Here is a 25,049-nt window from a genome sequence, read left to right as displayed (position 1 = left end):
GAATCTAAATAGAGTTACGTTCTAACTTATGGGGGGCCCCCACCATGGTCCTAGGTAGAAAATTTAAATTGTAAGTAATGTAGAACAATTTTTCTAATTTTTTTTGCTTAATCTACGAGTATTCTGATGTTACAACTTTAGAAATCGAGGGGCCAGTCATCTTCTATGTCTCTGTGCGGGTTTTATTTTGTTGGGGGGGGGGGGGTTTGCTTTGTTTTCTTTTGTTTTTTGTGTTTTATTTTTGTTTTTTTATATATATGTGGGTTTGTAATAAAAGTTTCGTAAACAATAAAAAAAAAAAAAAAAAAAAATAATAAATACCCAGTTTGTTTTCAAGCTTATAAACTACCCAGAATACACTGTGGTGGTTTTGCACAACTCTTGGCATCTGCAATGTCACATGATCATCCTTTTATACTTCGACCTAAGGGTAAAGTTCTCTTAGCTTTATAGATGTCCCTTTTGCTAGGTGTGAGCACCTTATATCAGTGTTCTGTAAGTTTTTTAGTGTTATTACTGTTTTGTTGTCTGCATCTGTCTTGTCAGTCATTGTGAATCCTTGACTGCAGTTCTCCTATCACTATATTTCATTTGCTGAGATACTTCAGATTCTGTGTATTTTGTCTTGACCATCTCCAGTCACAATTCATCCTTCACCGATATTCTCCAGTCACTGTACATCCTGCACTGATATTCTCCAGTCACTATTCATCCTGCACTCATATTCTCATTTTACTATTCATCCTGCACTCAAATTCTCCAGTCACTATTCATCCTGCACCGATATTCTCCAGTCACTGTACATCCTGCACTCATATTCTCCAGTCACTATTCATCCTGCACTCATATTCTCCAGCCACTATTCCTCCTGCACGCATATTCTCCAGTCACTAGTCATCCTACACTGATATTCTCTAGTCACTATTCATCCTGCACTCATATTCTCCAGTCACTAGTCATCCTACACTGATATTCTCTAGTCACTATTCATCCTGCACTCATATTCTCAAGTCACTATTCATCCTGCACTCATATTCTCCAGTCACTATTCATCCTGCACTCATATTCTCCAGTCACTGTTCATCCTGCACTGATCTTCTCCTTTTACTATTCATCCTGCACTCATATTCTCCTTTTACTATTCATCCTGCACTCATATTCTCCAGTCACTATTTATCCTGCACTCATATTCTCCAGTCACTATTCATCCTGCACTCATATTCTCCTTTTACTATTCATCCTGCACTCATATTCTCCAGTCACTATTCATCCTGCACTCATATTCTCCAGTCACTATTCATCCTGCACTCATATTCTCCAGTCACTATTCATCCTGCACTCATATTCTCCTTTTACTATTCATCCTGCACTCATATTCTCCAGTCACTATTCATCCTGCACTCATATTCTCCTTTTACTATTCATCCTGCACTCATATTCTCCAGTCACTATTCATCCTGCACTCATATTCTCCTTTTACTATTCATCCTGCACTCATATTCTCCAGTCACTATTCATCCTGCACTCATATTCTCCAGTCACTATTCATCCTGCACTCATATTCTCCACTTTTCATCCTGCAATGATATCCTCCAGTCACTATTCATCCTGCACTGATATCTGTAGTGACCCAGTACGGGCCCCTAAATTCTATTGCACCTGAGTAAGGTAACTCCCTCATGTTCACACAGATGGGGATGAGGTATTCATTGTAGTTAGTGTTTTCCCCACTAGGTGCTGCTCTGTATTGTATGTTCTATGTGAAGCACGGCTAAAGGAGACGCATGGGTTAACTATTTTGTGTCACATGTGATGTTTTATCCACTTAAAGGTGCAGGTGCTTACCTCCAGTCTCTATCCTATCTGCTGTCTTCTCTCTTTGTGCACACACAGCCGCCACCAATCACAGTAGGGTTTGGTCAGACCCCTGTAGTAAGGAGTTAGTTCTTGGTGGGAGGCGTCAGTCTAGTTGGTTCTAGTCAGTGTGTGAGGAGGCAGCAAAGAACCAAGTCTCTGCTGAGGTTAAGCCAGGGCCTGGCTTAGGCCAGGTCCTATGTCAGGGACACAAGCAAGCCAGTTCCACATTCTCTTTATAAATTACACAGCACCTATGCAGTGCTAGAAAGTACAAAGGGGAGAGCAGTCACAGAAGGAGGAGGACCTTGTCCACACCAGGAACCTCTCTAAAACATGCAGGGCTGATACCTTAGGAGTCACAGGTACTGACCCCAGTGGAACAAAGTTACTATAAGTTTAGGTATTCCACTGCGCGTTGCAAGACCACTTGGATGTCGGCTTAGCCCAGATAACTAGGCCTGAGGCTTGTACTACCCTGACAGGATGGGTACCCCGCAACTGTTGGGCAGAAGGCGGTCAGACATAGTCTAAACGTGAGTACGAGTGTTCTCCCTATATCTCTTCTTCAGTTCAAACTGTTCCAGGCAGAGTACAGGACTAATTGGACAATGCCCTTCAGGCACCCTCTCGCCTCTATTCTCTCTTCTGCTAAACCTTTTCTTACAAGCACCTTGTCTCTACCTCAGCCACAAGGACCTGAGTAACCTCCAGTACATTTGTATTGCACTAAACTGTATTTTTGCCAAGTACACCTGTATTGCACTGAATTTCTGCCAGTAAACTGTTCTACTTTTTAAGTGTTGGACTCTGGCCTACCTTTGCGCACACCCGCACCTATACACATACCTACACTTGGGTTAAACTTACCTGCAGGCGGGGCTCCAGACTGTCTGGGGTGGGTCCTACACCACTCAAGGGTATCGTGATAAGTGCCCAAGTGACCCTAGATCCACTCAGCTACCTCACCATTGTACCAGCTGACCCGTCAGTATACCAAAACCCTGTCTCCTGGGCCACCACATATCTTCCAGTCACTATTCATCCTGTACTGATATTCTCCAGTCACTGTACATCCTGTGCACCCTCACCTATGTAAAATTTGTGGATATATTCTACTTATTATTCCTTTGTGTCTTTCACCCAGGATCTATTATTGCCATCTGAAGAAGATTACAATATGGAGGTAGGTGACCTGTATTTGCCCACGTTTATCCCTTCTATTTCTATGTAGAGTCATTGTCACCCATCATAACATCCTCTTCCCTAGGTCAGTAAGAAGCTCTTGAACTCTGTCCCTGGCTGTGTTGACGACGTCCTTCATGGACTGACATCTTGCTCTCCGGGGCTGCGTGTACTTCAGGGACATCGTGTCATATTACGTGCAGATCTTGATCGTGTTAAGGGACAGGTAGCGCTTCTGTCTGGAGGAGGCTCAGGACATGAACCAGCTCATGCAGGTATCTGCTGTACAATAGGACGTCATCCATGCTGATTCATCTTACTTATTCTTACCTTTTCATTATTAAATCCAACTTAGTTTACGTGCCATAAACCCCAATTTCTCCCCTATTTGCCACTGTCACACTCACATTGTTGACCATTGGTGAGATTTGGGAGGCCCCCATACACATTAGATTGTCAGCGAATGCTGCTGAAAGGAACAGGTTTGGCCGAGGTTTATTAAATATGTCTGGGCAGCTTTACTGTAAGGGTGTGCTGCAGTCTCACATTGGGGTTAGTAGTAATGACCCTGAACTTTTAAGGTTTTCAGTGAAGTATGTAAGACTCTAATCTCGGTAACCCCTTTCTTTTCCTATTCACAGGGTATGTTGGTCAAGGCATGCTCACTGGAGTCATTGCTGGTCCTGTCTTCACATCTCCTCCAGTGGGAAGCATTGTAGCTGCAATCAGGACAGTAGCCCAGGCAGGAGCAGGTATGGTTCTTACCTGTGAATGAGGATTTTATTGTTTTACAGTTCTCAAAAAAAGCTAGCATACAGCATTCACAATAATATAGCTGTTACTTTAACTTAGTATCAAGAATGACTTTATAGAGTCTTGATTTTATGTCTTGTCCGTTTTCCCGGACGTAGGGACATTATACAACAGGAAAAAAGGGAAAAAATGGCAGCATGCTGCATGTGGCTTAAGTACAGACAAAAAAAAACAATGTTACAGTAGGGACAATGTCTCTGAGGACACCTTAACATGGTGACATGATACACTCTGTTTGATCAAATAGTTTGCTAAGATGTTCATTTTTTAACATCTGCAGAGCAGGTTTTCATCATGTGTGGGGATTGTAAACGGTAAGCACTTGCACCTGTGGGTTGCAGTTGCACTTCCTGTTTTTTGTTTGTTTGTTTTATATGAACATCACATAGTCAGTTCCGCACTTGATATCCTCTAAGAGCAGAATGGAGAGGTCTTGTGGACCTTGAGCATCTGTCCATGCTGCAATCGTCATCGACAAAAAAATTTTCTGTACTGCATCCGCAATCCTTATTTTTTGCAGATTTTTGCGCAAAAACATGGGAAGGTGATAGTTTAAATTAAAGGGGTATTCCACTCAAACATAACTTTTGATATGTTGCTGCCCATGGTGAGACTAAATATTTCTTCCATACTCGTTATTATCTATTCAGTCTACTTCTCCCGGCGGGGGGGGCTTTTTTCCGATCTGGCTGGGGAGGAGGTGGCTGAGGGCAACAACGTCCACTCACCTCCCCGGTTCCGGGATCCCACCTCCGTCACTGACAGGCTGAGCGGACTTCAAACGTCACATCTCGAGCCCGCGTCAGAGACCAGGAAGCGGCAAGGCAGTGGGGACCGGAGTGCCGCAATTTGGGACCCGCCGCTGGAACCGGGGAGGTGAGTGGACGTCGTTGCCCTCAGCCACCTCCTCCCCGGCCAGATCGGAACCCCCCCGCCGGAGTACCCCTTTAACTCTCCCAGCATTACAATGAAAATACAATGTTGTAGATACAGCCTGCCAGGGACTTGTTTCCATCAGCTGTATCAGAAGGGAGGGTGGAGGAAGGGGAGACAGAGAGAAAGGCTCACACAGAGATTTTTGTATTTTCAGCAGAAAGCAGCAGCTTAGAACTGGGGTAAAGAGACTGAATAGATAATAACAAGTATGGAAGGAATTGTTAGTCTTACTATGGGCAGCAACATATCAAAAGTTATGTTTCAGTGCACACATTACAGATGTAACATTCGTATTGTTCGCAAAAAGGATCCCATATAGTTTCATTGACTAATTGTTCTGCAATTACAGTCCACTCTAGGACATGTCCTATATTTTTGCGGAACAGATTGCAGATTTGAAATGTGTGAATACCCAATATAACCAATGGGCCTGAAATCTGTCCATGATTGTGGATACACAATTACGGACAAATTCACCGATCGTATGAATAAGTCCTTAGACTTCTTCTCTTTCTTCCATCACAGCTGGCGTTCTGTTACTCGTGAAGAATTACACTGGTGACCGCTTGAATTTTGGCTTAGCTCTTGAGCGTGCAAGGAGGGATGGGGTGGAAGTAGAAATGGTGGTGATTGCAGATGACTGTGCTTTCTTTTCACCCCGCAAGGCTGGACGCCGTGGACTATGTGGAATCATACTCATTCATAAGGTAAAGTACACATTAGTATGGAAAAACACATTGAGGGACATTTATCAAGGCTAAAATGGGTTTTTTATTTTGTTAGATATGGGCCGATGCGAATAAATTTATTCGCAAATGGCCATTTTGCGAATAAATTATTTGCATCGGGCCATTTGCCGACCGATACGCCAGGGGGGGCGGGGAGGGGGTGTGGAGTGGGCGGAGAGGGGGGGCGCGGACTCAAGGTCCGCTTAATTTATCTTTCTTTTGCTTAAAAAATAAGCAGAAAACCTACTCCAGCTCTGAGCTGGCGTAGGTTTCCTGGCGCGCGCACAGGATTTATGTAGAGGCAGTACGCTGCGGGGACATTTTTAAGTCCGGTGCAGAAAACGCCAGACTTAATAAATGTCCCCCCTAATGTAAACTTTCAAGACTCTCACATTCAATGTCTATACAGCAAATACAGTGTATATTGTATTAACCGGGATTGCAGTGATATGGAGGCACTGCAAACATTTTCATTTTCTAACATTGAATTATATTGGTAACTACTTTTCTAACATTACCAAGTGAAATTTATGCTGTTGTAATGATGTTTAGTGACAGTATGTATGATGCAGAAACCAAAAAGGTCCAGTGCTGGTAGACCAGGCTTGCTGTCATTGGTGACAATACTATGTGCAGCTGCCAACAACTGGAAAGCTAATACTGGTAGTTTATGACATTCCCTTAAATCACAGACTAAGGCCCCGTTCACACGTAGCAAAACTAGCAGAATTCCGCCGCGGAATGTCGTTAGCCTCCCTCTCATAATGGGAGTCTATGGGAGGCGCACGCTGCTGTTCTCAAAGTGTCTTTCCGCGCTAAAGAATGAGCGTGCGAACAGCGTGCGCCTCCCCTAGACTCCCATTATAAGAGGGAGGCTAACGGCATTCCACGGCGGACAATTCCGCCGCCGAATTCTGCTAGTTTTGCTACGTGGGGGAGATTTATCAAACATGGTGTAAAGTGAAACTGGCTCAGTTGCCCCTAGCAACCAATCAGACTCCACCTTTCATTTTCCAAAGAGTCTGTGAGTAATGAAAGGTGGAATCTGATTGGTTGCTAGGGGCAACTAAGACAATTCTACTTTACACCATGTTTGATAAATCTCCCCCTAGGTGTATCCAGAACACTGGATGCGTGAAAAGCAATTCTACAAAGCATGAATTAGTAGAAGAAAACTTTTTTTTTTTAAACATGAATTGACATTGTTACTCGGTAATGGTGAAATCTGCTAGCATAGCGTTGAGCGGATCTGTCAGAATGTTAGGGTTTGGCAACGTTATCCAGCGTTTGATTCCCTGCGGCTGCAGAAGTTGGATGCTGCCCTAGGCCTGCCAGAATAACATGGATACAGCGTATGGCCATGTTCACACACTGTATTTGGCTGGTAAACAACGTCTGTTGTTGCAAAGTGCAGGTCTATTTTGTACGGCCGCTGTTCAGTGAACAGTCACCGTACAAAATAGCCTGTGCTTACAGTGTAAAGTATGGTTCCCGGCTGTAGTTTACACTGTGGTCTACAGCAAATTGAAGTGCAGGCCCACCCGAATGTACCCGCTTTCCAGTTAAAGTGAAGGGATGTTCTACTGGACAATACTGCATACTGGGTAAACATCTCATACAGCGGCCGTTGTTTGACACAGCCGTGTCAAACAACAGCCCCTGTTCTTACATTGTCTAAACATGGCCTATGGCTGTATTTACTTCTTCTCTTTTTACACTTCTCCTATTTTACTCATTTTAGATTGCTGGAGCTCTAGCAGAAGAAGGGAAAAGTTTGCAAGAAATTGCTTCATTCATCAAAACTGCTGCAGCAGGAATTGGTATTATTTCTCTATCATACCATTAAAAAGATCATACAGTTGAACATGTATCCCAGTGCCTATCCCAAGTACTGCCACCACCCAGGTCTGCTAAACATGCAGTCACATCTGTTTGCCACTCGGCAGAGCTGTGGAGTATGTTGTAACCTCTTAGGTTAGGCCGAACATGCCGAGATTAATATAGAGCTTGTATGCAAAATCTATAATGGCCCCATCTATCATAAATGAGTTATGGTACAGATCTCCTCACATGGAACAAAGGGCAGTCTCAAAGTTTGCCCACAGCCCCTATAGTTGCCCCCCTGCTCATATCTCTTTACATAATAATTTAGCTACCTAAAGCTCTGGGAACCAGTAGCCCTCTTCTCTTGCAGAATGCATGGGTACAAGTGTAGATTGAATTGTATTACTGAGGTATACACTAATCTCTTCTATTTTGTAGGTACACTGGGAGTCAGTCTCTCACCATGTAGTGTGCCAGGCTCAGGACCAACTTTTAAGCTTGGCTCTGATGAGCTAGAACTGGGGCTAGGTAAGAAGACTGAAAACATTGGGTGTTGTGCTGTACATTTCTATATGTACTGTGCATACCATGTTTCCCCGAAAAAGAAGAGGAAGAGGAATTCACACTTATTGTTGAACAAAAAATAATGAACATTTATTATATACTGTATACTGTATATACTGTTATCACAAACCAGCATAACCCTGGTGGCAGAGGGGGTCTTACATTCGGGGAATGCCTTATGTTAAGCTATCCTGTAAATCCTCCACTATACCTTATTTTCGGAGGATGTCTTATTTTCGGGGAAACAGGGTAGGTAGAATACTTTTCACATTTTCACCATGTGTTGTTTAACCAGTAAATGTTTCCTATTTATGTTTCCTCAGGTATACACGGAGAAGCCGGGGTACAAAGATACAAGGTATTTAGCTAAAGGCTTTTAACCTTTCGTTATTTCCATGAGGGTGAAGGTGACAACTCCGACTTTTCTTATCTGTACATGTTTGCTGTCAGTCTATAGCAACACTAATGTTTACATCACAAAGCATATTCACATGATACCTCTTTCAGCTGTCAGTTTGCTTCACTTCTATTCAGTCTTCTGTAGCTAAATACATAATCACAAATAGAATAGTAGTCATTTACATAAATTTCAGCCAAACCTGCCCATTTCATTGAGACTGAGACCATCTAATATGTATGGAGGTGTCCTGAGTTTCCCCACAATAGGAATGGGAGTATATAAGGATCAGACAGTTTGATTCCCACAAGCCTGATCCTTTTGTTCTTAAGAGAGATAACAGTTCTGGTAATGTCTTATCCCCTTCTTTCTATAACAACACGTGAACACTAGCCAGTGAGCATGCATGGATATAGCCAGCCTTTGCTACAGAGTGAATCAAAAGTAAAAAAAATATCAGCCTGGAGTCCAGGTAATTTATCTTCAGGGGTCGCCCAGATTGGCTACAATTGTTATTTTTAGAAGTAGCAGAAGTAGACATTAGAGAAATTTATTCCAATGTTCCAGGTTGTTATCTTGTGTAATACAGAGTGAGGCCAGGTTCAGACTATGTAAGTGTGCGGCTGTATTTGCGGCTGTAATTGTGCGGCGGTATTTTTGGTGGTTCATGCGTACGCTGGAAAGTATACGATATACGCTGCACAGTGCACACTATGTATGAATCTACGGCCCTATCGTAAACGGACCCGTAAAAAATGAACAAGACCATTGTTTGCAGCTGGAAACGCGGCCGTGGATTGACAGGCGGTCCGTACGGAGTACTTCAAAAATAGCCGGCAATGATGCCGAATGCCGATACCTCTAATAGTTAATATATTAAATTAATAAAACACATTTTCTTTGTAATAAAGTCCATTTCGTTGTTCAATAATTTAATTCTAACGAATCCATCATTTTGCAATTAAATATACTGTTAAAATAAATATATATATATAAATAAATGTATATTTATATATATATTTATATGAATTTATTTCAACGAAAATGTGTTTTATTCATTAAATATTAATTAGTACAGGAAGCTCCATAAGCCGTTAATTCATATTGCCGGCAAAAGAGCATTCTGTACTAATCATCACTTTACTTTTATGAAAACATCAAATTTTTCTTCTAATTATGGTATCACAATAGCATTATAAGAAGAAACATTTAGAATTATATGTGCGCTCAGCTGATTGGCTGATCGGCTGAGCGCACATATAATTAGCGGGTCCGCAGCACAGTGACTTCATTGTGCTGCGGACCAGCGAAGAGGACACATCGGGGTGAGTATAGAGCTCTCCCCACCCCCTCCCCAGCACTTCCCCCCTCTCCCAGCAAGGAAGGGGGGTCACTTAACCCCTTCCTTGCTGGGATCGGTGCAGTCTGACATTAGTCTGGCCCCCAAGGGGTTAAGGGGGATACAATACATCCTCCCTTAACCCCTTGGGGGCCAGACTGTAAGCAGCGATCTGTAAAGATGCTGCATACTGTAAGGAGCACAACACCGCTCACAATGATGGGTGTTGTGCTCCTGTTTGTGTGTTTTTTGTGTGTTTCTCCCTTTTTGTTTTTCAGATATCGGTATCCTGGGGATTACGTCGGATTCCGTGGACTACGTCGATGACCAGCGTTTTTTTTTTTGTTTTTTTTTTTAAATAAAATGGTCAATGAGGGGTGTGGGGGTGTTTTTATTTGAATAAAAAAATTTTTTAACTTGTTTCTTCTCTTTATTTCTTTACTTTATAGACTTAGTAGTGGAAGCCGTCTAATAGACGGAATCCATTACTAAGTTGGGGCCTAGTGTTAGCCAGTATAAAATGGCTAACACTAACCCCCTATTATTACCCCAGTACCCAATGCCACCAGGGGTACTGGGAAGAGCCGGGTGCTAGTGGTCCCGGAGCGTCAAAATTGGCGCTCCTGGACCGAGCGGCAGCAGGCTGGTAAGATTTAGGCTGGGGAGGGCCTAAACCAATGGCTCTTCCCACCCTGGTGTTACCAGGCTGCTGTTGTTTGGTTTTTAACCCGGCTGGTTATAAAAATAGGGGGGACCCTATGCTTTTTTTTTATTATTTATTTAAAAAAAAAAACGCATAGAGTCCCCCCTATTTTTATAACCAGCCGGGTTAAAAACCAACTGACAGCAGCCTGGTAACACCAGGGTGGGAAGAGCCATTGGTTTAGGCCCTCCCCAGCCTAAATCTTACCAGCCTGCTGCCGCCCGGTCCAGGAGCGCCAATTTTGACGCTCCGGGACCACTGGCACCCGGCTCTTTCCAGTACCCCTGGTGGCATTGGGTACTGGGGTAATAATAGGGGGTTAGTGTTAGCCATTTTATACCGGCTAACACTAGGCCCCAACTTAGTAATGGATTCCGTCTATTAGACTGCTTCCACTACTAAGTCTATAAAGTAAAGAAATAAAGACAAGACACAAGTTAAAAAAAATTTGTATTCAAATAAAAACACCCCCACACCCCTCATTGACCATTTTATTTAAAAAAAACAACAAAAAACCGCTGGTCATCGACGTAGTCCACGGAGTCCGACGTAATCCCCAGGATACCGATATCTGAAAAACAAAAAGGGAGAAACACACAAAAAACACACAAACAGGAGCACAACACCCATCATTGTGAACGGTGTTGTGCTCCTTACAGTATGCAGCATCTTTACAGATCGCTGCTTACAGTCTAGCCCCCAAGGGCTTCCTTGCTGGGAGGGGTGCAGTGCTGGGGAGGGAGTGGGGAGAGCTCTATACTCACCCCGATGTGTCCTCTTCGCTGGTCCGCAGCACAATGAAGTCACTGTGCTGCGGACCCGCTAATTATATGTGCGCTCAGCCGATCAGCCAATCAGCTGAGCGCACATATAATTCTAAATGTTTCTTCTAATAATGCTATTGTGATAACATAATTAGAAGAAACATTTGATGTTTTCATTAAAGTAAAGTGATGATTAGTACAGAATGCTCTTTTGCCGGCAATATGAATTAACGGCTTATGGAGCTTCCTGTACTAATTAATATTTAATGAATAAAACACATTTTCGTTGAAATAAATTCAGTTTCGTTATTCAATAATTTAATTCTAACGAATCCATCATTGTGCAATTAAATATACTGGCAAAAAATAATTATATATATAAATATACATTTATTTATATATATATTTATTTTAACAGTATATTTAATTGCAAAATGATGGATTAGTTTAAATTTAATTATTGAACAATGAAAGGGACTTTATTACAACGAAAATGTGTTTTATTATTTTAATATATTAACCATGAGAGACATCGGCATTAGTGCAGAGGATTGCAAACCCCGGTAATAGCAATTCATGTAAACTGTTTCCCTGCTTTCCCAGATGCATCCAGAGGTGTTTGCATCACTTTCTTAAGATTTTATTTGTTATTTTTAGTTGAACCAGATTTCCAAGTAAATGACCGTATGTTTTGAGCCGCATGTCTATTTTTTCCCACGGCCGGAGTTTCATCCGCACATTTACAGCCGCATAAAAAATACAGCCGCACAGTTACATAGTGTGAACCTAGCCTTATATACAATGTATAGCACTTGTGTGAATATTCACAACCCATTGTATTGTACACTTCTATAAATTACAAGTATAACACCTATGGCTAGCTTTAGAGAAGTCTTTTCCTTGATTGCCAGTTCTCAATCTCTGGTTTGTAATACAATATATCTCTAGATCTTGGTAGTTGTGAGGTAGGATGTCACTGATCATTTTGACATTTTACCACAACAGATGATGTCTTGTGATGAGGTTGTGAAGATTATGATTGATCACATGACCGATCCTGCCAGCAAGTCAAGAGTGGATGTACAGTCAGGTGAGCTTAACTATTGCATCTGAATACCTCACTTGTAGATTTAAAGTGGTTTTCTAGGAATATACATAGGAGACCTATCCTTGTGGTCAACAGAATAATGGACTGTAAGGACTGAAGCACTTGCTGGAGCTTTTAGGGAAGGATCTAAATCACTCGCAACAGACACTTTACTCTAAATTGTGGGGGTCCTGGGGGTCAGACAACTACACATCATGGCCAGTCAATGTATATTTGTAGAAACTACCTATATTAAGCTATTGAACCACGTTAAAAATTGTTTAAATACCAGATCTACCATGAAAAACTGTTCCGTATGTACATTTATTTTTCTACAATTGTCCACAGTTGTCACTCAATATTATTGTGTGTATTAGAGTCCATTGTCACAGTCAGCATTAAAGCTAAAATCTCACTCCCTGCTGATAACCTGTATCTGTATATTGTGTATCCCTTTTATAAATTAATCCTAAACTGTTAAATATTTTTTCCTTTATCCTTTTCACCTGTGCGTTTTCAGTTTTTTTTTTCTTACTCAAAGCTTTTATTGAAAGACAGATGTACAAGCAACAGTGGGTGGACCAGGGTGGGGCACGAAGCCCGATCAGTAGCGTGATATACAAGCACATCGTACATCTTAAACTGCATATTACATGAATACAACAGAAATTAACAGTGTGAAATGCTCGATCCTAACATCAAAAACAGGTTACATCTAATACTAAACCAGTAGAACAAGAATAGGATCCATTAGAAAAAAAAAAACCTGAACAACAATCGCTTACTGGAAGAGAAAAAAAAACAGAAAAAAAAAGAAGAGACAAGAAGAAAAGAGGGGAGAAGAAAAGGGATGGGGGGAGGGAGGGAACCAACACGGTACTGGTAGAATAAGGAAGGTCTGCTCAAGAAAGGAAGACAGCCATGTGGACTAATCCTGCTGCTGTGTAGTGCGCGTCTTATAGGAAGGTGAGTCCACAAAGACCGCCCATGGGAACCACATCTTTGCCGTAGGCAGAAGTGTATTATGGAATTCTGCGGTCAGTTCCTCCATTCTCTGCAAATGTAAAATCTCTGCGAACCACTCAGTTATCGTAGGGGGGGTGTCCGATTTCCACCTTCTCGGTATCACCGTTTTGGCTGCTAACAATAGGAACTTAATAAGCCCCTTTTTGCATTTGGCCAAGGACCCCGGTAGCATCATCAGTAAGAGAATAGCAGGGTCGTTGGCCAGGTTTGTCCCCGTGATTTCCCGTATTATGGCAATCACTTCTGTCCAAAACCCCTGTAGGCTATTACATCCCCACCATATATGAGTCATGTTCCCTCTAGCCAGCCCACATCTCCAGCAAGTATCAGGGACAGAGACATACAGTCTATGAAGTAGAGTCGGGACTCTGTACCAACGTGATAGGACCTTGTAGCTCGTCTCCTGAGCCCTGCTGGAGACCGATGATTTATGGCAGAAAAACATGGCTTTTTCCCAATCCTCCCCAGAGAAGGTGCGGTTCAGTTCTGTCTCCCAGCTTAATTGAAAAGTCGTCTTATAAGAGTCCTCGGGAGTGTTCAATAGAGTGTATATAAGTGATATGGTGTGTGTAGGGGATTCAGTCTGAACACAGAGGTCTTCAAACGCAGTGAGTTTTCTGTGAAGGTTAGCGCTGCGTACCAAGGATCGGTAGAAGTGTGACAACTGGAGGTATTGCCAACGGAGCCTGGGAGTTCTATCTAATTCAGGGATAAGTGACTCGTACGGAGTGAGGGATGCCGACTCGCACACATCCCTGAAGTTAAGATGATGCGTCCTGGGGAAGTTATGGAATGAGGGGTCGGCGTGGCCTGCGGGGAATTCAGTATTGCGCAGTATTGGGGTAAGAGGGCCGTTTGGTTCATAAAGGGCTAGTCTGGACTTCGTATAACGAAATGTTAGTAATACAGTACGGGACACTAGTGGCAGGGATGACAATTGGGTGCCCGACCATGAGGTGGGTGTAATCCACAGGAGGGACGGCAGGGAGAAGGTTGATATAGCATTTTCAAATTGCACCCATAGTTTTGAGGCTGAGCTATGGTAGCCGTCTAGAATCCTAGTGGCCACTGCGGCAATATAGTACTTGTACGGGTCCGGGAGAGCCAGACCCCCCTTCTGCTTTGTCAGAGATAGGGTGGACCGTGCCAAGCGGGGCCGCCTCCGCTGCCAGATGAAACGAGAAAAGAGACGGTTAACCGCTTGGAAAAAGGAGCGAGGGAGAACACTCGGGACGGCTTGAAACAAGTACAGGAGCCTGGGCAGCAAGTTCATTTTAATTATATTGATTCTGCCCAGCCACAAGAAGTCCCTCCTGTCCCACTTGGCGAGATCCACCCCAATCCGAGACAACAAGGGGGCGAAGTTCAGGGCAAAGGTATCTGAGAGTTTGGCCGGAATCTGAACTCCTAGGTATTTGAAGGAAGAGGTGCGCCAGACAAAGGGGAACTGTTGTTGAAGAGGAGGGATGGTGTCAAGGGGTAAAGAGATATTAAGGGCAACACTCTTGGAGAGATTAATCTTGTAGTTGCTTACTCTACTGTATACGGCGAGAGTCTCCATTAAAGGCAGTAGTGAGCTCTGTGGTTTTGTAATGTACACAAGCAAATCATCAGCGAAAGCTGAGCATTTCAGGTGCATCTCTCCAAGCCTGATGCCCATCACGTTCTCGTTTAATCTAATAGCTCTCAATAAATGCTCCATAACGAGGGCGTAAAGGAGCGGGGAGAGGGGGCACCCTTGTCTGGTGCCATTATATATCGTAAGAGGGTCAGAGAGGGTTCCATTGATTCTGATTCGTGCCTGTGGGTTCTGGTACAGTGCTAGAATACGCTCACGCATCACCGTTCCCAATCCGTGCGTTTTCAGTTTTAGTCATCTGAATGGATATTTTTTCTCACAATCTTACTCTTTTTTAAGGTGACAAGATTATATTAATTGTGAATAATCTAGGAGGTCTATCTTGTCTGGAGCTACAGATAGTAGCTAGCTCTGCTGTGCGGTTTCTAGGTGAGTAAAAGAATAAAAGTATTGTATTGCCCCCATAAGTTATAAAATCACCAATATACACTTATTATGGGTAATGCTTATAAAGTGCTTTTTCCCTGCACTTTCTACTGCATGAAGGCTTCACTTCCTGGATAAAATGGTGATGTCACGACCCGACTCCCAGAGCTGTGCGGGCTGTAGCTATTGGAGAGGATGATGGCGGAGGGATGCCCAGTGTCCCTCCACTGCACTGTATCCCTCAGTGTCCCTCTGCCATCATCCTCTCCAGCAGCCACAGCCCGCACAGCTCTGGGAGTCTGGTCGTGACATCACCATTTTATCCAAGAAGTGAAGCCTTGATGCAGTAGTAAGTGCAGGGGAAAAACACTTTATAAGCATGACCTGTAATAAGTGTATATTGGGGATTTTGTATAACTTTTGGGGGGCAATACAATACTTTAATAAAAGTTTTCACCCAACTTCTCCTTTAAATCAACATTATTAACCCCACACTAATACTCATCTTCTTATGTTAAAGAGGGTCGTGGGCTGCACATAGAAAGGGCAATGACTGGATCCTTCATGACCGCTCTTGAGATGAGTGGCGTCTCCCTCACCCTCATGAAGACCTCTTCAGAAATCCTCCAGCTCTTTGGTAATGACATCTGTACTCTGATCTTACTGCATGAGGTCACACTCTTAGGATGTTATTACACGGGCCAATGAAGGCCCGCTAATAACTGTAAACGAGTGCCGATCTGCTAGATTGGCGCTCGTTTACTGGGCCTATTGCACGGCCCAATTAATGTTTAAGAAGGGCTGCATGGACATTGTTACCGATGTCCTTGCAGCCCTTGCTTTTAGGCTATGTTCACATAACGTATTAGACCGGCCAATCCGTGACCCCGGCCGGGTCACGGAACAGCCGGTCTGTGCCTGGATCATCGCGGCCGGTACTTAAGAGCATCAGAGCTTCCCCCTGCACATTGTGGATCGAGCAGCCGGAGCCGCTCGCTTCATAGTGTTAACTGACAGGGTTTCATACGGCCGCAATTCATTGAATTGCGGCCGCAAAAAACTGACATGTTAGTTATTTGCGGGGCCGCACAGGATCCCGGCCGGAGCGTATACGATGTGTATACGCTCCGGCTGGGATCCCATTGAAACTAGGGCATTGTTCCACCCTGCAAAAACTTTGGCCCTTGTTGCGTAGTTTTACGTAGTGTGAACGTAGCCTTACTTTATACATTACCTGTCCAGGCTGTAGGGCTCCTCTTGCAGTCTTCCCCCCGGGTTGCGGCTGAGCGGCCTGTCAGCTCAAACAGGCCACTCTGAAGCTGGAGCGTGCGGGACCCGGGGAGAAGACCGCGAGAGGAGCCCTGCAGCCTGGATAGGTAATGTAAATTGTCAGCCGCCGGCCGCACACTACTATTACACGTAGCAATGGGCGGTCGGCACCCGACAATTATAGGTTCAAACCTATATCAACGATCAGCCATCGGCTGATCGTTGTAGTTATTACACGGAGCAATAATTGGCCGAATCGGGCCGATTCGGCCGATTATCATTCTGTTTAGTAGTACCCTTAGGCTTCACTTTTCTATCATTTATAATTGCTGTAACATGTTTGTGTTAATACAGACAAGGACACATCAGCTCCGTCTTGGCCTCGAGTACCACATGTTCCTGTAACAGGTCGAACACGCACCTTTCCCTGTGCCCCTGAAAACCTGCCGCCAAAGGAGTCTCATGCTGACGGTGTGTCCAGTGAACATGTACTAATATAATGTATTCTCTGTGTTTGTAGATATTACCTTACAGTTATTATCTGTAAGCAATATGTACACTGAATAGACCAACAGTATACAGTACATCATGGGATAGGGCATCAATATCAGAACGGTAACGTCCGTTCTAGTGGCCTCCATATTATTCACCAGACATACAGTAGCTCCATACATTTTGTAGTTGTATGGTGGCTGTGCCTGGTATTGCAGTTGCCTGTAAAGGGCCTTTTATACAGGCTATTGGCCAGAAGTGTTGCAAGAAATGCTCCTATAGCCAATAATTGTCCTGTATTAAAGTGACAGCAATCAGCTGAGGAAGGGGGAAAATGCTTGATCCTCAGCTGATCATGTCTTTAAAACATGCTTCAAAATTCATTGCTGTCGGCCACTCATCTTCCTGTGTTAACAGGGGATGTTAGGCTGGTAAAGATAAAGGTAAACGGATATACATATACTTGTGCTGTCAGTTTCCAGATCATGCAGCAGTGCATACTTACCTAGTGTGCTGCAGCTGTGATCCGGCATTTTGTTCTCCAGCTCTTCCATCCAGCTGCTGAATCTTCAGGTGCCCCCCCCCCCCCCAGAATGACAGAATTGACAGCCAGAGGAGGCGAATCCTAAAAAAACATCTCTTAACTCCTAATCAAGTAAAGGGGATACGGGGGGGGGGGGGGCCCGTTCATTCTTCGGGCGGACGGTGAAATCTGCCTGACCATAGAATGGAGTCTATAGCACAAGCGGAGATGCATAGCCTTATATCTTTCCTTATTCACTAAGAAGTCACCCCCGGATCATGTAGGACAAGTGCTGCTGAGGCAGATCTACTTTACATCAGTGTCTGATTGTCCATTTATGAAGGAGCTGGATTCAGAGACGGTCCCTGATAAAATTCAGCTGCAGCTTACCGACGCCACAGCTCTGTTAGCATCTGTGCGAAATACACACATCACCTGACTCTTTCTTCTTTTTTTATGTTTTAGTCCAAGAATTTGTATTCTTCAAATTTTACATGTACTGTCTTTGTTTTAGCCATGAGTGTACAGGTCTACAGCCGCATACTTGGCTATGTATGCAGCTCTCTTCTCTTGCTAGAGGAGGAGTTAAATGATCTGGATCGGGCGGCTGGGGATGGTGATTGTGGGAGCACACATGCAAGGGCAGCCAATGGTGAGTTTTGCCTTATAACAGTGTGATCTATGATGCCTGCTATATATTGGTTCTAAGTCTTGAATCTCTGCAGCCATCAAGGACTGGATAGGCACTGGGCAGCTGCCCTCTCATCCATCACGGTTTCTTGCAGCACTGTCACACATACTACTGGAGAAGATGGGTGGGACATCAGGCGCGGTGAGGAAATATTAACATTAAGATGCAATTATGAATGAAAACTTATACACCTCAGTGATCACTATGAGAGGTTACCCATGGCTGCTTTCCACCAGAAACAGCACCTCTCCTGTCCTCAGTTTGGGTGTGTTTTTGATGAATCCTTGATAAAGGCTTGGATTTATGACTAGTGAACCTTAGGGTCCTATTCCACGGCCGAGCAGGGCCCGATCAACATTGTAAAAGAGCGCCAATCTGCCACTGGGCCTATTCCACGGCCCGATGATCGTTGAGCGAGGGCTGCAAGGACATCGTTACCGATGTCCTTGCAGCATACATTACCTGGCAGGACTTCTACTCCTCTCCGTCTTCCTCCCCGGGTCCAGCGGTGCAGCATCAACTCCGGTGCGGCCTGTCTGAGCTGTCAGACCGCTCAGCCAATCACTGGCCGCGGTGGTCCTGGCCTGTGATTGGCTGAGCAGTCTGACAGCTCAGTCAGGCCGCTCCGGAGCTGCTGATGCTGTGCCGCGGGACCCAGGAAAGAAAGACTGAGTGGAGGAGAAGCCCTGCTAGGTAATATTTGGTGCTTCTCAAATCGTCAGTCGCCCGCCGCGCACCGCTATTCCACCGCAGCGATGCGCGGTGGGGGACCAATGATTTTAGGTTTGGGCCTAAATAAACAATCAGCCGATGACACGATCATCGGCTGATCATTTTCTCCATTCCACAGAGCGATAATCGGCCGAATCGGGCCGATTCGGCTGATTATCGCTCCCGTGGAATAGGCCCCTTAGTCTCCTGCCTAGTAATGACTTGGATGGATCACATAAAAATGAGGCTTAACCGAGTTTATACAAACAACCAAGTATCACTGAATTTCTCTGATCAGATTTTTTATGTTAGTCTACTTACTTTATTGTATTTGTTGTATTCTTTATTTTAGCTATATAGTCTCTTCTTAATGGCTGCCGCACAACCCCTGCAGAATCAGTCTGGACCTCGGGCATGGGCAGCAGCAATGGATGCTGGAATAGAGGCTATGAAGAGGTAGAGAGAAATTAAAAAGAATATATTTACTTTATCAGGCTAGGCTTTAGAGATCTAGTAAAGAAATTAATTCAATAGATGGTATGAGCATCCATGTTAGTCCACACTCGGGTGCCTTACAGAGAGAATTTCCTCAGAATGTTGCTGAGAATTCATCACCAGACCATCACTTATAGCACCATGTAGTATGTGAATGAACTCTAGACTGCAGACTATGGTTAACCAGACTGTACTTTGAGATTTGAAACAACCGGGTGTCTATGAATATGGTATTAGATTGATTTAAAATTAAAAGGGCGCTGATCAAAGGGAACCTGTCATCACTTTTATGCTGCCTGAATCACAGGTTAACTCAGTGGTCCCTGGTGGCTTCTCCCTGTCCCACCAATCTTGATTCATAGATGTCCCCCTGTTTGGGTATACAGAGATCTATCAATCAAGGTTTGTGGGGAGGTGAAAAACTGTGGTTCAGTTCACCACAAACAGCACTAATAGAAAACATATTATACCCAAAAAAGGGGGAAAACATTACTTCTTGCCTTTATAGCCCCAACATGGTTTTCCTGTAACATTTAGCTTAACATAAGAACTATTCAGCTCTAAATTGGAATGCCAGTAATAAAAGTCAAGCATCAGCCAATTTACATACACAGTAGAAAAAACATCTGATATATACATCTAATAGAAGACTGTAACCCTTAGGGTAGGTATATGGTGAGATATGTTGCCCTTAGGGTATATATGCTTTTTACTATATACTTTATTTTTATGTTATACTTTTTTTTAATAATGTAGAATTTTACACACTACTGCTGACTTATCATCCTGTCATTCAATATAGAAGGGTGGGAAAAAAGAGAGAGGTCTCACGCATACAGTGGATCCATAGCTGTGAGTTTTCTGTATTGTGCCTTTACACAATAGGGGAACTCTGGGCAAAATCAGTTTTTAATATGTTATTACATAAGGAAAGTTAGACAAATTCCTAATATACACTAATTATGGGAAATGCACATATACTGCTATTTCCTTCAATTTATTAGATCAGGCAGGCTTCAATTTCTCTAAAAAAATGTGATGTCATTATACCTGAAGTGTCCAGCAGGGGGCACAGTATATATAGAAGTAGAAGTCTTAAAGCAACTCTGTACCCACAATCTGAACCCCCATAAACCACTTGTACCTTCAGATAGCTGCTTTTAATCCAAGATCTGTCCTGGGGTCCGTTCGGCAGGGGATGCAGTTATTGTCATAAAAACAACTTTTAATCCGGCAGCGCTGTGTCTAACGGCTGGGGCTTACATTTGTATATGCATTAGGCTGGCACACCCTCTCTGTCCCTCTTCATCATTAGGAATGCTCCAGGCAGATTGCTTCCTATTCCCCACCTGTGTGTATAATGAACATGGGCTGGATCGTTAATAAACCTGTGCAAAGCTCAAACAGCAGTAAATGTTCCTGGATCATTCCTAATGATGAGAAGGGTGGGGAGAAAGGACAGAGAGGGTGTGCCAGCCTAATGCATATACAAATGTAAGCCCCGGCCGTTAGACACAGGGCTGCAGGATTAAAAGTTGTTTTTATGACAATAGCTGCATCACCTGCCGAACGGACCCCAGGACAGATCTTGGATTAAAAGCAGCTATCTGAAGGTACAAGTGGTTTGGGGGGGGACAGATTGTGGGTACAGAGTCACTTTAAGTAGAAAGTATGTGTAGTGGAATCATGCAACATATACTTTCTACATAGACTTCTACATAGACCTCTACTTCTATACTTCTTCATATACTGCTCCCCCTGTTGGACCCTTCAGGTATATTGAAAGGTTTGTGCTTTTTTTAAAGAAATTGAAGCCTACCCGATCTACTAAATTGAGGATAGTAGCACTATATGTGCATTTCCCGTAATTAGGGTACATTAGGAATTTGTCTAACTTTGCTTATTTAATAACACATAATAATACAGAAAAAGAACAATGAAGTTCAACATCATCATAAAGCCATTTAGTTCTGATTTACGTATCTGTTAACAACGGCTTATTTTATCACCCTAGGTATGGAGGAGCAGAGCCTGGTGACCGGACGATGGTAAGTGCCATTCATGTTATTGTCTATCTTCATCTCTTAAGTTCTCATGTAACAGGCCCACCTTCTTTCTCTAGCTGGATTCCCTGTTTGCTGCCAATGTTGTCTTGCAGTCTCTGAAAACCCCAAACTCCAATGCAATGGAGATTCTTGGCCGTGCAGTAAAGGTAAGATTTCATCAAGAGTATCCGGTTTGGGTGACTAAGTACATTGCCCTGACATCTGATCCTATGTCCCCCTTATGCAGAGTGCTTCTGATGCTGCAGAAGAGACAAAGCACATGACAGCTGGAGCAGGTCGGGCTAGTTACATAGGTTCTTCCAAGCTCAGTCGTCCGGATCCAGGAGCCAAAGCTGCTGCAGCTATCTTACAGGCAATATGGGATGGTCTAAAGGATGGTTCTTAGAGTAGAAGTTGATTGTCATTCCGGATGTATTTTCCTTTAGACCTACAGGGTTTATTTCTATCATTCTCCTAAGGGTTCAGCCCCAAAGCTGAAGTACACACCAATCATAGTCTATACTCTTCTGGCTGATTTACTAATCTAATAAATGGCTACCAGTATCTAGATCAAGCCCGCAGTACCTGCATTACATTTCATACAAAGTAATTATACGTTTTTGCTGCAAGTATTTTTTCATCCAAGTAGAACGTTCCTTTGTTACATTCCTGAAATAAACAATCAGAGATCTGAGACAAAGTTGGTATTTCTGTGTATATGATTCATCCTCAGTGTCATCCTATATCAGCTACTTATAAATCCAGGTTCAGTACACTGATTTACTGAGTTATAGGTCTGTCCTGTTCTTTGTTAATATAGTTAGCCTTTGTTTACTTATGTTTTGGTGTCCTATTTTTTTTTTTTTTTTTGTAAACTTTTTTATTCAGTTTTCTAATTTCAAAAAAGCATGAGCATACGAGGAGACAGTACTCCACTTCAGGTAAAACATAAGTGTACACAACCAAAATTATTACAGACAATTATGCACTTGTCCACACGAGCATGGACCTAGGGATCCCAGAAAAAGGTCTGGGTCAGGATCAAAATCAGAGACCCACCAAAAACACCCTTCCCCCCCCCCCCCCCATCCTCCCCCGGCTCGCGATCACCCCGAAAAGCCCTCAGTAGAAACCTAAGCTTATCTCTAAGGACAGAGGAGAGAAAATCCCCGGCCCATGTTCACTCACACCTTCAAAAGGCCAAGCGTACCGGCCACATCCTTAGCCAGGTACCATTTAGTATCTTTGAACGGCAGCACTACCTGGCGTATTTCAGCAGGAGAGAGGAAGGCACAAATGAACGTTGTCCATTTCTTAAAAAAACCTTTGGTAGACTTTTCCTTGGCTCTTAGCACCTCCAGCTGGTCATACAGTACTTTTTAACCTGGTTCACCACTTCGTCAGTGGAGGGCATCCGAGATTCCAACCAATGAGCGAGCAGGCAACGCTTGGCCACCAAAACAAAAACATGGGTGAGCAACGTAGGCCTCTCCTCAGTTTGGGGAATATGCATTACCAGAAAAGCAGGTTCTAATGACAAGGTAACCCGTAATTTAGATGATAACAGATCTTTTAACCTTACCCAGAAATGTCGTACAAGGGGGCATGTCACCAGTCCGTGTAGTAAGTCAGTTCCCCCAAGGTTACAGTTTGGGCAGGCATCAATCCTGTCAGGTCTATCCAGAGTCTTGGGCAAGGTGAAACCATAGGTCGCGTGATGGATGATGCGGAATTGGGTATCCCTCCAATGTTCACTGACTATCGCCTTCCTCACCACCGCCCACCCATCCAGGATCGGTTTAGTCAGTTCAGTCAGACCCAATTTGCCCTCCCAGTACTTAAAAATGCCCTGACAAAAGGGCTCTGAAGCCTGCCGTCGCAGCGCCCGATAGAGGTACGACAGCGAGTGCATAGGAGCCTCCACCTGCAGCATATCATGGACCAAACTAGACCCATAAAAGGAAGAAAGATTCCGCAACCTGGGTTTAGTAAAGGCCATGACCTGGTTATATAACAGAAAATTCCCCTCAGGCAGCCCATATTTAGCCCGAAGCTCTGTAAAAGTCAAGTACCTGTGCTCAGAGTCATGCAGTAGATGAGATACACAAGTTATCCCTCTGTCCCTCCATTCTAAGTACGCCTTATCAAGCTGGTTCACTTTCAGTTCCGGGTGTGTCCATAATGTAATATATTTCCCTATAGCAACGGGTAGTTTTATATCTTTTAGGCCTGCCTTCCAGGCCGCAATCGTATCTCACAGCAGCAAAGACCTTTTTATGTGGGATGGAATGGCAGAGAATTTGGAAAACAGCAACGCCCCCAGAGACCAAGGACCCGCCAGGGCCGCTTCCTCCCTAAAGTTAGTGTAGGGGCCTCCACCCCTCATCCAGTCGAATCCATGTCTGAGCAGACATGCTACATTATATCTTCGGATATCAGGGAAATTAAGCCCCCCCCTGATCCTTAAATAGTTGTAATTTTTTAAGGGCTATACGAGGCCTCTTCCCCTTCCAGATGAATCTAAGAAAGGAGGATTGCAGCTTATTTATATCTGAATGCTTTAACAGTACTGGGATTGTCTGCATGGGATAAAGAAGTCTGGAAAAGGCTAACATTTTCAGTAGGTGACACCGGGCCATTGTAGGAAGGGGTAGTGATTTCCATCTGTCTACATCACTAAGGACCGACTGGATGAGTGGTGGATAGTTGAGCCCATAGAGTGAGCTGGGCGTTCTGCCTATCATGATGCCCAAGTATCTAATCGCTCTGCGTTCTACCGCGACTGGTGTATTTCCCCGAAAGCCCTTGGATCCCACAGCCAGATCTAACAGTATGCTTTTGGAAATGTTAACCTTGAACCCCGCCCCCTCCCCAAAGTCCCGTAAACATTCAAATACCGTTGCAAGATCAGAAGACGGATTCTCAAGGAAGAGAAGGATGTCATCTGCAAAGAGTGCAGTCGTGACAGAGATGCCCCCTACCTTTATGCCCCTTATGCCAGGATGTGATGCTAGAATGCGCGACAGCGGTTCTATAGCAATGTTAAATAAAAGAGGCGATAGGGGGCAGCCCTGTCTGATACCTTTAAACAACCGGAACGGCTGAGACAAAAAGCCCGGGGCGGCCACCCTGGCCCAGGGAGCAGTGTAGAGCGCTGACAAGTACCTTATAAAGGGGCCCTCGAAGCCAAAAAGCTTTTTCCGCATCAATCGACAATATTGCGGGGGAGGGGTGCAGGTCAGGATGAAGCTGGACCTCATCCAGCACACTGATGACCTTCCTCAAGTTGGACACCGCTGATCGTCCCTTGACAAAACCCACCTGCGAAGGTGAGATAAGGCGAGGGAGGACAACAGCCAGGCGGTCAGCCATGATTTTTGATAGTATTTTGAGGTCGACATTGATGAGAGATATCGGCCGATACCCCCCTGGTGAAGTTAAATCTTTTCCTTCTTTGGGAAGAACTTTTATGACCGCTGTGTTCATGCTGGCTGACACTGGTGTCCCCTGTAAATACAGATTATATAAGGATTGGAGAGCGGGGCCCACCTCCGTAACTGCAATCTTATAAAAGTCTCCCGTATAGCCATCGGGCCCC

The 25,049-nt window shown here is 44.0% G+C and overlaps 1 protein-coding gene across 3 annotated transcripts in view; it reads left to right on the top strand.

Moving 5' to 3' along the window:
• The window catches only part of TKFC (triokinase and FMN cyclase), a 40,263-nt gene extending 18,112 nt beyond the window's left edge, over nt 1–22,151 (top strand). For 2 of the 3 annotated variants that reach the window (XM_069965724.1, XM_069965723.1), the window contains exons 2-18: nt 3,002–3,040; nt 3,125–3,314; nt 3,681–3,791; nt 5,314–5,495; nt 7,258–7,336; nt 7,779–7,868; nt 8,228–8,262; nt 12,113–12,197; nt 15,139–15,228; nt 15,746–15,862; nt 16,849–16,965; nt 18,024–18,161; nt 18,235–18,341; nt 19,264–19,367; nt 21,421–21,454; nt 21,529–21,618; nt 21,699–22,151. In XM_069965724.1, the coding sequence (XP_069821825.1) occupies nt 3,035–3,040; nt 3,125–3,314; nt 3,681–3,791; nt 5,314–5,495; nt 7,258–7,336; nt 7,779–7,868; nt 8,228–8,262; nt 12,113–12,197; nt 15,139–15,228; nt 15,746–15,862; nt 16,849–16,965; nt 18,024–18,161; nt 18,235–18,341; nt 19,264–19,367; nt 21,421–21,454; nt 21,529–21,618; nt 21,699–21,857 (1,734 nt within the window). In that variant the 5' untranslated portion in view covers nt 3,002–3,034 and the 3' untranslated portion in view covers nt 21,858–22,151. Of the gene's footprint in view, nt 1–434; nt 496–3,001; nt 3,041–3,124; nt 3,315–3,680; nt 3,792–5,313; nt 5,496–7,257; nt 7,337–7,778; nt 7,869–8,227; nt 8,263–12,112; nt 12,198–15,138; nt 15,229–15,745; nt 15,863–16,848; nt 16,966–18,023; nt 18,162–18,234; nt 18,342–19,263; nt 19,368–21,420; nt 21,455–21,528; nt 21,619–21,698 lie in introns of those variants that run through there. The other variant, XM_069965722.1, reaches the window with a different exon arrangement.
• Nucleotides 22,152–25,049: the final 2,898 nt, after the last annotated feature.

The sequence above is a fragment of the Dendropsophus ebraccatus genome, chromosome 4 (assembly GCF_027789765.1).
Source record: "Dendropsophus ebraccatus isolate aDenEbr1 chromosome 4, aDenEbr1.pat, whole genome shotgun sequence".
Classification (NCBI taxonomy): Eukaryota; Metazoa; Chordata; class Amphibia; order Anura; family Hylidae; genus Dendropsophus; species Dendropsophus ebraccatus.
This window is presented reverse-complemented; position numbering and strand designations above follow the sequence as displayed.